The 14,999-nt window shown below is 25.6% G+C and overlaps 1 protein-coding gene across 2 annotated transcripts in view; it reads right to left on the reverse strand.

Moving 5' to 3' along the window:
* Positions 1 to 1,908: 1,908 nt before the first annotated feature.
* Positions 1,909 to 14,999, reverse strand: part of LOC107452505 (signal peptide peptidase-like 2A) — a 36,503-nt gene continuing 23,412 nt past the window's right edge. Inside the window, exons 9-15 of one of the 2 annotated variants that reach the window (XM_087166066.1) lie at positions 14,651 to 14,732; positions 13,928 to 13,999; positions 12,908 to 12,961; positions 12,423 to 12,522; positions 12,092 to 12,169; positions 11,831 to 11,985; positions 1,909 to 6,115 (exon numbers count right to left, since the gene is read on the reverse strand). In XM_087166066.1, the coding sequence (XP_087022192.1) occupies positions 5,948 to 6,115; positions 11,831 to 11,985; positions 12,092 to 12,169; positions 12,423 to 12,522; positions 12,908 to 12,961; positions 13,928 to 13,999; positions 14,651 to 14,732 (709 nt within the window). In that variant the 3' untranslated portion in view covers positions 1,909 to 5,947. Of the gene's footprint in view, positions 6,116 to 10,466; positions 10,757 to 11,830; positions 11,986 to 12,091; positions 12,170 to 12,422; positions 12,523 to 12,907; positions 12,962 to 13,927; positions 14,000 to 14,650; positions 14,733 to 14,999 lie in introns of those variants that run through there. The other variant, XM_087166067.1, reaches the window with a different exon arrangement.

Below are 14,999 nucleotides of genomic sequence, written 5' to 3' on the forward strand. Positions count from 1 at the left end.
TTGTGTGTGTTAATTTTATTTTTGCTTCTGTAGTTTAATTTAATTTTTTTTTTTTTTTAAATAAACTCTTCAGTTTTGTAATAAGTTTAATTTTCAGCACTTTACTCCACTTAGATAAAATAAAAAACTTATTGCAAGTAATTTAATGACTCTTGACAAAATTTTTTCAAAAATTACTAATTTTTTAAAATTTTATATTGATTATAATACATACCAGCATTGATCTATTTTTAAAAAAAAATTTAGCAGTTTTTTGAGAATAAGTGAGTTTGAGAACTAGTAAGTGACTCACCTTGTTATACCTTATATTTGGCTTTCTTTGTATGTATATATAAATTCTAAGTAGCTCTGAAACATTTAAATGTTTTTTTTATATTTTTAATAACGGCAGCTCTTAGCTTTCGTTTTTTGCCTTGTGCAAGTTATCTGTAACCTTGTGCATCGCCCACATGCTATTGCAAATTATCACCATTAAATTTAATTTTCTTTAAGACTGTAAATGGTTTATTGGGAAGTATACATTTATAATTGCAACCATATATTTAATTGTAAAAATACATTTCCTTAAATGCTATTATTTCTTAAAAAACAAAAAAGGCTCTCATGTTAACCTTCACCTGTTAGACGACCTTGGATGGTACGAGGGGGGGGGTATAATAATAGTAGGCCATACTTTTTCTCCCCTGGTAATAAATTGAAAAGATTAATTATTAAAATTCTTTAACTTCCTGAGAGAAATGTTAAGAGTTATGGACATTTCAAGATTATATGCATAAGAAACATTTATTATATATAAACATTTATTTATTTAAAACATTATATAAGAAACATTTTAATATGCGCAGTTGTATCATTCAAACATGTTTTACTTTGTTGGTTTCTTTTCTGTTTTTATAGTTATTTGCTAGCCTTTTGATAGGAACCTCTTTGTAGAGATTTGATTTAGCATCACATAATTAATAACTTTTTTTAAAACAAAAAAGCTGACTAAAAGATATTGTTAAATATGGTATTCTCCCAAACATTCTTTGGCAATTTCAAAAGAAAAAAACAAGAATGATAACCATCAATGTTTTTTGCCCCCTGTTTTTGTGCCTTGTTTGATGTAACTTATTTAGTTTTTAAATATGATTTTTGATAACCTGAAGAAAAAAAAGTATCTGATAAAATATAATTCTGTGCAAATCTCAATTAATTGAAAAACATATCCTGCTCTTCTGTTGAAGTGATTAATAACTCTTTTCTAATCTGGATAATCTCAGGAAGTAGTTTTTTTCTATAACCATCTCTAAACAGCCAATCCAATTTTGAGTTTACGATGACCAATGTTCAACTTTGTAGCCCTGTAATTTTGAACCCAATCCAAAAGACAAGGGAACTCCTGGATCAAGTATTTTTTACTTTAATTTATAACCGTCGGTGAACAGCTGACCCAATTTTGGGTTTACGACTACTAATGTTCAACTCCGTAGCCTTGTATTTTGAACCCAATTCAGAAGACAAGGAAACTCCTGGATACCTCCAGAGGCATGATTTGTTAAGGGAACATGAACTTTGTGACTTGACCAGTCACCAGATACTACACGAGGAGTCTTTCGGCCGACGGGGATCGAACTCGTGACCCTGGATCAAGTATAGGGAGATATTTGCCTTTCCGGAAAATTTTTTGTTGGACCTAACCCACATTTTCATTACATGGAGAAAAAAAAAAGAACCTTCTACAGTTAGCATGACAGCAAGAAGACTGACCCATGATCCATCTACCGGTGCAAGCTGGATGCTTCAAAATTAAAAAAATTTTGTATTGACACATTAACTGAAGTGAGTATTGCCATGTCTCCTTGAAGATTCAGAAACTTTTTAAATTTTTAATGATGTGTACGATAATTATAATACAAAAAGAAAACATTTAAAATTTCATAACATTTAATCCACATACTTATCACAATACAACAGTTAAAATAGAACTACATATTCTGTTATTTACAAATAACAGTCCTTTACATTGCAGTGTTAAAAAGCATCACATGAAAATCTTTTTATATTACAGTATAAAATGCTTTTATATCAAGAATGTATATTCAGGAATGATTTAATGAAAACAAAATAATCTTTCTTCCTCTCCACTTCTTATGACTTTATTAATGGTATAAAACTTATTCAATTGTGAATACTTTAACTCCTTCAGGATCGACAGAATAAGAAAAAATAAAACTTCCATAAGCTTAGATACTTCGAGTTTATAGGTACTAATCTGAGAGTACCATATCAAGATTATGTCCCTGCGATTTTTGGTCACCAGATTAATAAAGCCTAATTTTTTATGCCGTGGACTGTGAAGTGACGAGAATCGCCCAATCATGCATGTGATCAAGATTCTAAAAGAGTTAATGTTTGTACTTAATAATTATCTTATTTTAAGGTTAACAAATATCATAATTTAACTTTAAATTTTTATATAAGGAGCACCATTTATTTCTCAAATGAATAAAATGATGAATGAATGAAAATAATCTGATGCGCCAGCATTTTATACGTAATTTTCAAAATTTTCTTTAAAAATACAGACAATGCAAGCTCACATATTTTTATAATTATATTTTTACAATAAATTCTTAAAAGGAAAAGACGGGCTTTTTAAAGTTGACAAGATGGTAAGCTTTACATCTCACAATTATTTTTTATCACAATTAACTCTTAGCACATTTTTAATTCTTGAAGTTTTACAATTCAAAACACATTGTATAACATTAGCATGCAACATTTTCTGAAATATAACAATAAAATTTTATATAATACAACAAAACAATGACTAACAGAGCTCTTGAATGGCTCTAAATTAATACATCTAGTTAATTTTTTTTTAAAATCACAGTTCAATCACAAGAATTCACAACATATATAATTACATAATAAAAATTACACGAGAGTTAAGTATTGACTCCCGTCCTGGAAACAAATGCAACTTTTTAACAGATCTTAAGTAAGCAGCTTTAATGTTGTCATTCTTACTTCAGCTTGATGGTGTAACATTTTATTTTATTATCCATAACCATTTTTTCCATGGAATTATCAATAAGATTTTAAGTTAATGAGTATCAAGATTTTTAATGAATTTTTTTATTATTATTGAACTTCTCATTTCATATTGTATTTTATTACACATGCATAGTTGCAGCTTGCCCAAATTCTTAATATATATATCAATAATGCCTCTATTATCAGAAGCTCGGTCATCAGATCCTTCGGTTATCTGACGCCCTTTAGACACAGGTTTCCTCATTGTTATCCAACCTTGTGACTTTAAACACAACATTTAATTCAACCTAATTACTGCTGTGACAACTATTCTGAAATTTAACTGCTAGAAAACGATTAACTCACAATAGCTTTATATTTATCAAAGTTAATATGCAATGCTGTTTTTATTTTTAAGACAGTCACAATTTTTTTTTGTGAGAAAAGAAAAACAAGGGTTAAAGTTTTATTTTTTCAATTTGGACTATACCATTAAAAAATCACCAGGAAATTTTAGATTTCTTAGAGATGTAGCCCTAATTGATCCTTATTATGCAACAAAATGTTTTTTAAAATCCTATTTAGAACTTAGGACAATTATGTAATAGGATATAGGTAAAAATTAAAAACTTTGTAAATTATGTAGAAATATAAAAGAATTCGGAAAGAAAAGAAAAATTGTGCAAAGATAATCAATTTGTGTATGTATCATAAATATTTTATTTGTCTTCTAATTATTGGAAGAAAAAATATATGTTCAATTTATTATTGAAACAGATTTTCTATCAAACATTTGTTAAGTGTTAAAAAATATAGAATAATAATATGTTTATCTGATTAACACTGCAGTTACATAACTAGGTTTAAAAAAAATTAAAACATATCAAAACAACACTAATATGTTTTAGAAATATATACAAATAACATTGGTCCCGATATAAAGTTTTTCAATTCTGTTGAAACAACATATGTTTTTCTTTTTTTTTTGTATACTGTAATTTAGAAAACTTAAAGAAAAGTTAAATTATAAATTTTTTTTTATTCGAAGTGTTCATAATGGAAAACAAAGGAGGTTACTTATAATATTTTAATGCATCTTCAATTATAATTCTTTTTAAATATTTTCATTTTGCAGACAGTATTTGAAAGTATAAAAATGTGTTGCAATGTATCTATTATTAACTCTTTTATAAAATTTTAAAGCAATTTATATATTTGTAATTTATTATTACTAAATATCTAAACAAATGAAAAGCCTAATTTCCAGTCTCATTCTTGAAGGTGGTCAATGGAAGCAAGCATTTGCAAGTAAAATTTAAGGGGTAAAGCCATTCTAGTGGTGAGATTAATAACTACATTTAAGGAAATTTTTTAGCAGTTCAATCAAGTATTTTTCATAAATTTGATTTATTTCTTTGTCTTATGGAAAAAAAATTCCAAGATAATATTTTTACCCACTGACATCTGGCATTTTTGTGTACTGTACCAGCAACATATGCAATTTTAAGCACATGTCATTTTTTAAAAATTCACAATTCCCCCAAAACTATGCAAAATAATGAAAAGATTCTACACATACTTCAGCAAAAATATTTATTTTACATTACATAATTTCACTTCTGCTAAAGCTTTGGATACATTAATTAATCCAAAAAAACAAATTTAAATATTTTAGATTGGCTAAACCCCTTGATGTTCAACATGGTGTCCAACTAGGCTGTTCAATGTTATGCTCAAAATATAATAATACAGATTTAAAATTGTTTGTCTGCTAAATGAATAAAAACTGTGTTGATTCAAGCAAAAATATCTCATTGAGATTCATTTTGTTAGGGTGTGTTTGATTTTATACCAAGTGTAAAAGTATACATTTCCCCTCCCTCTCACATAGAAAATTAGCTTTGAATAAATAGATTGACACTGGAAAAATAAGTTTTTTTCTTCATAAAAAAGAAAATCCTGAATTAAAGACTTTATAAATAATATCCATATAGTGTTGTAAAAATAAACTATTATAACTAAACCTGAAAATTTACTTTTCCAGTTAGTAGTCATTGGGCTGGTGAACTCAATAACTTAGTAGCCACTTTTTCCTCTAACTTAATGATCATGTGACCAATTTCAATTGATCCTTTTCTTTTAACCAATTTTTGTTGTTGTTTGGATTAAATTATACATCTTTTTGTTTTAAAAAAAAATTCATATTACAGATAATTTACAGCCAAGAAATGTAAATTCAGAAATAATAATATATATGCGTCAGAAATTTAGTTAAACATACTGACTTTAATGAAATTTACTTAAAAATATTTGAGGAAATAAAATATATATTTATTGAATATATTACATCTTTAAAACATGTTAATTGTTAAAGACTCTCATTCCATGTGAATCTTTCCATCAAAAACTGATGAATACTGAAGGATGAAAATTCTGTTTTCCGGAGTCTTTCTATCTTGATGTTCTCTTATTTTTTTTTTTTTTTTTTTTTTTTTTTAGTGGGAGTGCCTGTTTATTTAAATCATTACATTTTTGTTGACTAGACACTTGGCAAGAGGTTATTTTCAGGTCTAATTATAAATTTTTTACTTAATTAGAAAAATTAATAATTTGATATTTTAGATCATTATTTAAATTGGGAAAAAAAATTCTATGAACCACAAAATGTTTCAAGTACTTAAAAAAAAAGATATTTCCACACATCATGAAAAGGACACCAATGTTTTAATTATATGGTAATATAAGTATATGTCTCATTGATCATGAAACAATGTAAACAACATAATTATAAAATTTTAAAAAACATCATATATCACACATAAATAAGATAGATGTATAATTGGCTATAATTTTGAAACACTTTTTGTCATGCCATTTAAATTAAATTTGTAAACAAAAATTAAACAGCATTTACTATTGATACTTTCTGTTATCGCAATAAACATTTTTTCTCATTATTCCTTTCATTAGTGCCATCTGCTTGATTAACACTTTTACTGGTTGTGGGCAAGCTAGCAGGATTATTTGGTTCATCTGAAGGAACATCTTTTTCAGTCAGTACTTCGGGATCAGCTGAGACATTAGTTGGTTGAATATGCTATAAATATTTTAAATTAGTATTATGTAATAAAAGCGAGTAATTATAATTCTTAAGCAAAATACAGAAATATGAATCTTCCAAACTCAAATAAGTAACAAAAGACAAATGTAAAGTATAAGAAAATTTTTTCTTGTAGTTTCTATGACCTGTAAGTTAAGATTTTAAAAATACATTCTTAGATGAGAGGATTTTCAAAACTATTGTGCTTAATTACAATCATAATATGATCGGCTAGTTTCCAAAATTTTAACAAACTGCACAGTGTGCAAAATATATATATATATAAAAAAAAAAACACCTAAATAATTTTTGATACGGTGTTTGTATTATCGTCATATTTTCTATAAACTAAGCTGCTATCCTAATGATAAGAAGGTGTAACTTTAACACATTGATCGTCTTACGTGTTTTCTACAAAGTCTCTGTCAAACCAAGCAATAATGAAACACCCCAGCTCATATTAAATATAATAAGGGAAGTGTGGTTTCCTATGTCATAGCAAAAAGAATCAATATGGTGTGGAAAATTTGGTATTCAAATTCAGCTGTAAAAGCTTTGCTTTACCAAATTGTGTTAAAGTAGACTTAATATAACTATTTTCAAAACTAATAGGTTTACCTAAATATAACGAAGCTTTCTGTTTGACAAAGTCAGCATTAGACATTTATGTAAATGATGTTATTCAAATAAGAGATGTGGAAAGAAACAATCAAAGGTAAAAAAAAGCATGGAAAAAATTTTGCCCAAGATTTCCAAACCAACACTGCAAATGTTGTTTAATAAGATATTTCTATAGTTGTTCAATAGTTTTAATACATGCTATCTATGCAAATATTTTCGAAGAAACTTCGTAAATCAAATAAGTATCCTTTAAATACGAGTGATGCAACAGTCAACATATTAAATGAGGAAGATGACATTTTAAATTTACTATAGAATCAGATGAAAAAATTTATTTTTTCCCAACTATATATATTTTCTATGACTATTATTTTTTATTTTTTTGAATGACAGGCACTGAACTTTATTCGTTTTGCCTTAGAAGATGCCCGAGGTGTTACTCATTTCGCGTTACCCAGTGGGCACCTGTGAACCAAAGTCACGGAGGCGAGTAACGATTTCTCTGACTATAGTTCTCTGACAAAATAATAAGGTAGAGCAAATCTGAAAATTATGATCCCAATAGTTTGACAGGGAGAAAGTTTAGCCCCTTAATATTAATATCACTTTTTGATGTACCATATCTATTAAACTCTATAAGAAAACCACAAACTTTTTGCACAGAATTGTTAAACTTGTTTATCCTAAGATGATTCCAGCTAAAAAAAATTTCTTTTATAATTATTTAACAATGGTCTCAAAATATTTTAATTGCTAAGTATAAAATTTGTTACATAATTTTAATTGACGAAATCCAAAATTTTAATCAAATTGATTGAATAATTTCTGAGTAAGAAATTTTTAAGGAAGTTATATTTTTAACCTTTTTTTTTCTTCAAGAACTATTTGACAATTCTCATAAAATTTTGGTTTTAATGCAGCTTAAAATGGTGTTATACATTTGTATACTTAACAATTTGAAATTTTTTGGTAATGATAAACAATAAAATTATAAAAAAATATTTTTTCGCATGGAATTATTTTTAGATTTCAGACAAACAATTTCAACAATTATGTGGAAAAAAATAAAGAAATATGATCCAATATGCAAAAAGAAAATATGCATATTACCAAACAAGAAATCAAGTTTCAAAATATTGTGGTTATATCTTTCAGATTGATATAGAAATAATAGAAAGAGATGAGTATTTATAAATAATATTTATTTATTTTTTGATGTTAATAAATAAATAAAATTTAAAAAAAAACTGTGAAGAAAACCCAACCTATGTTTACTTATGAATTTAAATTAAAAAATTAGAATAAATTTAATAACAGATATAGTCAATAAGTTAATCATTAAGCAGTATACCACAGTTAGCTATTGTCAGGAAGTACTGCTCATTAGATAGGACCCCAATATTTTGGATTTGATCATACAAATATTTTAAACACAAGAAGCATTACTTTCAAACGCTAACTTATACCTAACATTAACTTCAAAATAAGAAAAAAAACGTAAGACAGTGAAAATTACATTAAAATATATTTAATAAACAAGAAAAGCTTTTAAAAACTAAAGCATAAATTTCATTATATTCTCTCCTAAAAAAAGTGGTAAACCTGTAATGAAATGAAACTAATATTTTAAAACTTTATGATACATATCACAAAACACATATTTACAATTTTAACACCACTGATGCAACAAAAGAAAAAAAAAGAATGAAACTATAACATAACTTTGCATATCCCATGCAAAAAAGGAAATTTTAAGAATTTCTGTAAATAATACAAATGTGTAATAGAACATCACTTGCATTGATTCACGCACAATACTTCCATTACAAGAAGAAAAAAAGTAGAAGGAAAAAAATCAAAACAGCCAAATTACACGTTCATGCAATTGGAAAACGTATTTAAAACAAAAAGGAAAGTAGATCTTTCTGCAGCATTTGAAGAACAAGTTGCAGTCATGAATATCAATTAAAATCTCATAATTTAATTAATAAACTTAGATAGTCCTTAAAACAGTTTTTAGGTAATGATAAAAACTGATGAAATAGTTTTAATGATTTAGTAACAATGGAGAAAAAAAAAAACCATAATGCAATTTTGACTTTATAATTACTTTCTATACAAAGTAAAAACATTTTAAGAATGAAAGCCTATATCTAATTTTGCAAATGTTTTGTTAAACTATTCTTAAGTACAAAAAATATTTATATCACCTAATGAACTTAAGCATAATTTAGGACATGTTACTTAAAGATATTCTTTTGTACTTATTAATATTTATTTTTCATTTTTTAAAAACACAGCAAATGCATATTTTTTCAGAATTATTATTTTTTACATTTTGACATTCTTTTTTATTTATTTATTACAAAAATAAGATAAAATTACAATAATAATTTTTTAAAATTATTTATACAAAAAAAGTTTCAGGTAAATAGCAGTAAAGAGATAAAAATGTTTGACTTTGATCCTGTAATATTTCTTAATAATTAAATCAATTTATTCCTAATTTTTTTTTAATGTAGTAATAAGAAAAAAAATAAAAACTTCAAGTAGATATCAATTTATTGATAAAAAAGAACTAAAATTCTGCATCAAAAAGTGTCTCACACAAAATTTGTGGAAAAATATATTTTTTTAGAAATTTTAAAAAAATTTATTTACTGAGATTTTTTTTTTTTTTTTTTTTTTTGGTATTTAAATTTCCAGACAATCCTCTATGAATTCCTTACATGAATTTTTCATGGCAAAAGGTGATTTCAAAATTCAAGTCCCTGGCAATTCAAGTTTTACGTGTTGTAATAATATTGCATGAAAAGACTGTGAGCGAACCAATAATGATATCAAACAATCGCAGCATCAAAAAATCAATGATTAACTGTGTTATTTAAGTTTTGAGTGCTGTAACAATATCAACTGATAAAATATCTAGATATATATAAATAAAAATGAACTTAACTCCGCATGGATTTATGATGGATTCAGAGCAAATTGAGTACCAAGACGTGATTACTCAAAGCAGGGCTAATTTCCATACCTTAATATTATGTTACAAATCTACAGATTTTTTCAACTTTTTAATTTTAATTCAATCATTTTTAATAAAGGAAAATTTTGTAAAGCACCACATTTTTTTAACCATAAAATTTTCTTTTTACTTACATTAATTATTTTTATAACTTAACTGAACCCTGAATTTCCCCAGGGCTAACTGAATTTCCTCCGAACTTCATTCGTGCGAACGAGCATATTCTGCATCCCTGGCAAACACAATTTATGGGGGGAAATGAGTTTTCGCTAAGGTGAAAAATTAAGCATGCAAATGATGAGACTATATATTTCGGTGAAAGTAAAAATGCAATAAATGTTTCTTTCAACTATTGACTGATGATTGACATTGCGAAGCCTAACCTTTATAAAGACTTTAATTGGGCAAAGTGTATAACAGATAGATACTACAAATGCTAAACTATTAAAAATTGAAAGTTTTTTTTTATCATACTTATTATTACATATAAAATTGTTAAATAATCTTGCTTAAAACTTTTACTTTAGAAAGATTACATTTGTTTGTTCAACTCAAAATATATTTAAAAATATAACAAATTACCTTAATCATTATTTTTAAACTTTAGTGATTAACACATTTTGAATGATTTGCACATTTCATTTGAATAATTGAGACACTCCTTTTTACGGTTTCCTATAATTTTTAAAATTTTTATTTTGAGAAAAAAAAATGTAAAATCAATATAGTGTCAACTAATGAATGATTCATATTTAATTTATTAATTAAATTATGAGTATTTCCATGATATTAATTTCACTGACAGTATTAAAAACAATAGCCATTCAAGCTCACACAGAAAATAGAAAACTGGCCATCACAAAAAGTGCCCTAAATACCTCACAACAACATCTCCTGGCAGGTTTCCATGTAAAAATATCCAAAAATTCCTTTAGGGCTTGTTGGGTGAAGCCTTGTGTCAAACTTGACCAAGTGACAATTTCATGTCTTTCCTAATTGCAAGAATTTTCAATTTCCAGTTTTTACAAATGTTCCACTTATACTTAAATTAAACCAAAAAATTTTAGATTTATATTTATAAAGGAGTACCCTCACTGATTTAGTAAATTTTTATGTAGCAGGTACATGGACAACATAAAATATTTAATCATTGAGAACAAAAGTATGTAAGATAGAAATAGTAATTTTATTTAACATTTAATGCTATTATCCTACATGATATAATCAGTTGAAGCGCTTTTATATTACACAGAAAATTAAAATTAACAAAAATAAACCATCAATGTCAAGTAGGAGAGAATTTTATAATATTTTAGAAGAAAGAATTAGAAGCATGTTAATTTTGTTATTCAGAAATATTAATTCAGAATATGTTAGAAGAGAGAGAAAATTTTCACAAATTTAATTGTTTTCATTCTATATTTTCAATTATTATAGTACCTGGAAATTTGCATTAAAAAGTATAGCCATTATAAATTTTATCAAAATTATATTGAAAAGTTAAAACTTTTGTTATCATATATGTTTTTTAAAGCCTGATTTTTGAGCTACACACTCAGCTGTTTAACATTGCTAACATAACTTGGAAAAAACATTTGTAAATTTTTGTGACATTAATTCTCACATGTCACTCTTTTTCAGAATCTAAGAAAATACTTAATTTCAGGTGTAAATAAAACTTTTTTTATTTACTTATTAACTACTTTCATTTTACAATTATTTAAATTTTGGAGGAAAAAAAACTATGTTGTAATAGCGTTGGTAAAGATATATGAGAATAAATTCGTTAAAAATTTATTTAAATAAAATAATAGCAAGTACACAGAAATTAACTGACAATAAATTAAAAGTACTCTAAGCCAAAATTTCTAATACTGTAACAATATGGTAAATTTTACATTTAAATTTTTAGATAAAATATATAAATATAACATTAGCAAAATAAAACCAAATATTTGTATGACAAAGATAAATGGCTAGACTAGAGAAAGAAAATTCTCCAATTTTAAATATAATTTTCAACAGCAAATTCTTCACAAAGTACTTTGTGGCATAACAAAACTTACCCTAAAACCATTCCACAGCAAAGAAAATTCTCCCCGACACCATCCAATAATTGCTGGAGGTATAAGAGTACAAGGAACTAAGTATAATAGAGCAGGTTGAGCAGTATTCATAAGAAATAGTCCAACAAAAGTTATCAGCAGACCAATGGCAAAGGCTAAAATTATAGACAAAAATATAGCATTGAGCAGAGCTGTTAAGAGTATAGGACAATCAAATATTTTAATAACGAGTATGCAATGTTTGTAGAAAATTGTACTTACAAATTACAGTTACAAGAAAATAGATCTTTTTCTTGTTGGTGACAAGATCAAATCCATGACAGTATGATACTAAAAGGCCTGTGAGGTGAACAAAATGTATTTATCATCACAATTTGATAATAATTAATAATAATATTTGATAATTTATCATCACAATTGATAATTACAAATGTTTTATTACTAAGGGATAAAAAACTAAATAAAAAAAACCAATATTGCAAATTCAAGTATTGAACTCAATTAATCCTTTATCTTTTTGATGAAAACTAAACAAACACATTCAAATGCATATAAATGCGTTAATATGTAAATAAATTAAAAATATACATACCAGGAACTAACAAGTCTCCAAATCCAAGAAGGGAAAACTGCTGATAGCAAATAGCCAATGGATCAATACCGAAGTGTGGAACTCTAAGCACCATTGGAACCTGCAAGCAATTGAAATTTTTTAATTTTATCTGTAATAAAGCACAAATATATTTCGTCCAAAATTATCATCTATAATTATTAACAGACATTTATAAACTAACAGAAAAGTGCCTTTCTTTTCTTTCACACACCTGAAAATCCTTCTGCCTTTTTAACATAAAATTTATTAGCCATTGCATCATAACAATAAAATTTAAATTAAATAAAATTATCCTTACAATGCAAGCAATTAATATTCACTATTTTCTATAACATAAAATAAAAATGATTTAAATTTTTTTCCAGTTTAGCTCTAACCACTACTATTTTTGACAGATATTTCAGATTATGCAGCAAAACATTTCAATTTAAACAGATAGTGAAAAATTTTTTTTAAATAATTACCATTTCTTTAGATTGGCCACCAGTTGCAACTTCTTCCATTACACTTTCACCTTTCTACAACAATAATAAAATAAATAAATACTATTCCAAGAACATTCTGAAGACTTAACTAAATGCAAAGAAATAGATAAAATTTAATTATTTATTGAAGAGTAAAAAAATCAAGAGAAGATGTATCTTCCTGAGTGTTTATAGAAATTACATTAAAAGCATGCAAACTCAAACTACAGCAACAATTTCAAAATGCAAAAGGTAATAAAACTTATTTACAAAGTAATAAGAATATTAAGTATTTCTATTACAACTCAAGACAACAACAAAATAAAATTGCTGCAAAATTTTATTTCAAATCATTTTATTCAATTCATTTGTCAAAAGGGGAAAAATAAATAAAAGCATATTTTAGACACATTAGAAAAATTATACATTTAATGATTTTAATAAAACTCATAATTAATCATTTTGCTTTGCATATGGAAACTAATATAATCAAATTTAAAACATTTGTAAATGAAAAAAAAAAAATAATAAATAAATCGCTTATTAAAAATGGTAAGACTTTTTTATTATAATTAAAATCTGAACTGTCTGAAAACAAATTTTTCTAATACAACTACAAAATCTTGATCTCAATTTGAATACATTTATATAGCAAACTAATGTCTCTCTAATGACACACTGGTTAGTTTTCCTGTTTAACTATTTTAATAGCCAAACCTGTAAATTTTGATGCTTAAATCCTGAAAAAATTTGCTCAGAAAGAAGAAAATCGTATACAATATATAAAATTTAAAACACAAAAACTCTCAAGGGAAATTAAAAATTTTTAGTTAAAGTTCAGGAGAGTTTGATTTTTTTTATTAAATGACTAAACAGATTTTTATTACACATATTGAAGTAGGTAAATAATATTTTAAAAGAACTTACCGCTGTAAAAAAATTCTTTAATCAAAAAATGTAGATAATTATTCAAATGAATTAGAAAATTCACACAAAAAAACAGTATTGAAAATTACTTACTGTTAAGTATGGTGTAACAAATACAAAAAATATATCATAAAAGAATAGCAGAACCAGAAGTACTGTGCAAATCTGAAAATAGCAAAATTTTAGCATAAAGAAAAAAAACAAATTTACATGTTTAAAGAATACAAAAATATATTTGTAATAGATTGAGTATAGTTTCTGTTGCATCAAAAGTGTGCTAAAAAAGTGCACTAAAGTGAGTAAATTAAACTGAAAAAAAAAAAACTAGTTTTTACATGATTAAGTGAGAAAGAAAGATTTGGTTTTGAAGTTTTAATGGGTAAATAGCCGCAAAAATACATAGTTGCATCCCTTTCCCAATTAAAAAAAAAATTTAAAAAAACTTTCTAATAATTAATAAGTAAAAAAATAAATTTATATTCCTTTTAATTAATAAATTTTGAGTAACAATAACAAAATGGCTAAGGCTGTCATAATGATAGACAGTCATTATAATGATGCAATGTTGCTCACATTGCCCCTAGAAAGTTCTTTTCAGATATAATAATTTTCATTTTATCTAATAAAAAAAAATGGTATGCGAACAATTAAATAGCATAAAAGAAGTAAATGTTCGAATTATGAAACTAAATATTCTCATATAACAAAAAAATTTTTATTTATTTTTTCAATTCCAAATAACACCAAATTTGTAAAATGGTTAATTTACAATCAAAGCAACAAAGTAAAATAAAACAAAGATAAAAATAATATTACCTTAAAGCTCGGCAATCTGATAGATTTTAACATATGAATACAGAATGCAACGCCAAGTGTGTCTTGTAATATCCAAGCATATCTAGATTAAGAATGATAATAATTAATGCAAATCACAAGTCAAAAAGAACAGTTCCAAATAACAAAACATAAAGCAATTCTTTAAAAATTAAACATTTTTCTGTACAAACTTCATAATTATTACCACCAATGCTTATTTTTATGAACTCGTCAAAATATCACCAATTTAAGAACTAGTTCATTTGCGAATAAATCAAACTATTAATTCACAAAAAGTTTACAAAAACTCAGGAAACTTTTTTTTTGTTACATATTTATTATATACAGC

This window comes from Parasteatoda tepidariorum, chromosome 6 (genome assembly GCF_982258835.1).
Source record: "Parasteatoda tepidariorum strain Cologne lab strain chromosome 6, Ptep-v5.0, whole genome shotgun sequence".
In the NCBI taxonomy this organism is placed as follows: Eukaryota; Metazoa; Arthropoda; class Arachnida; order Araneae; family Theridiidae; genus Parasteatoda; species Parasteatoda tepidariorum.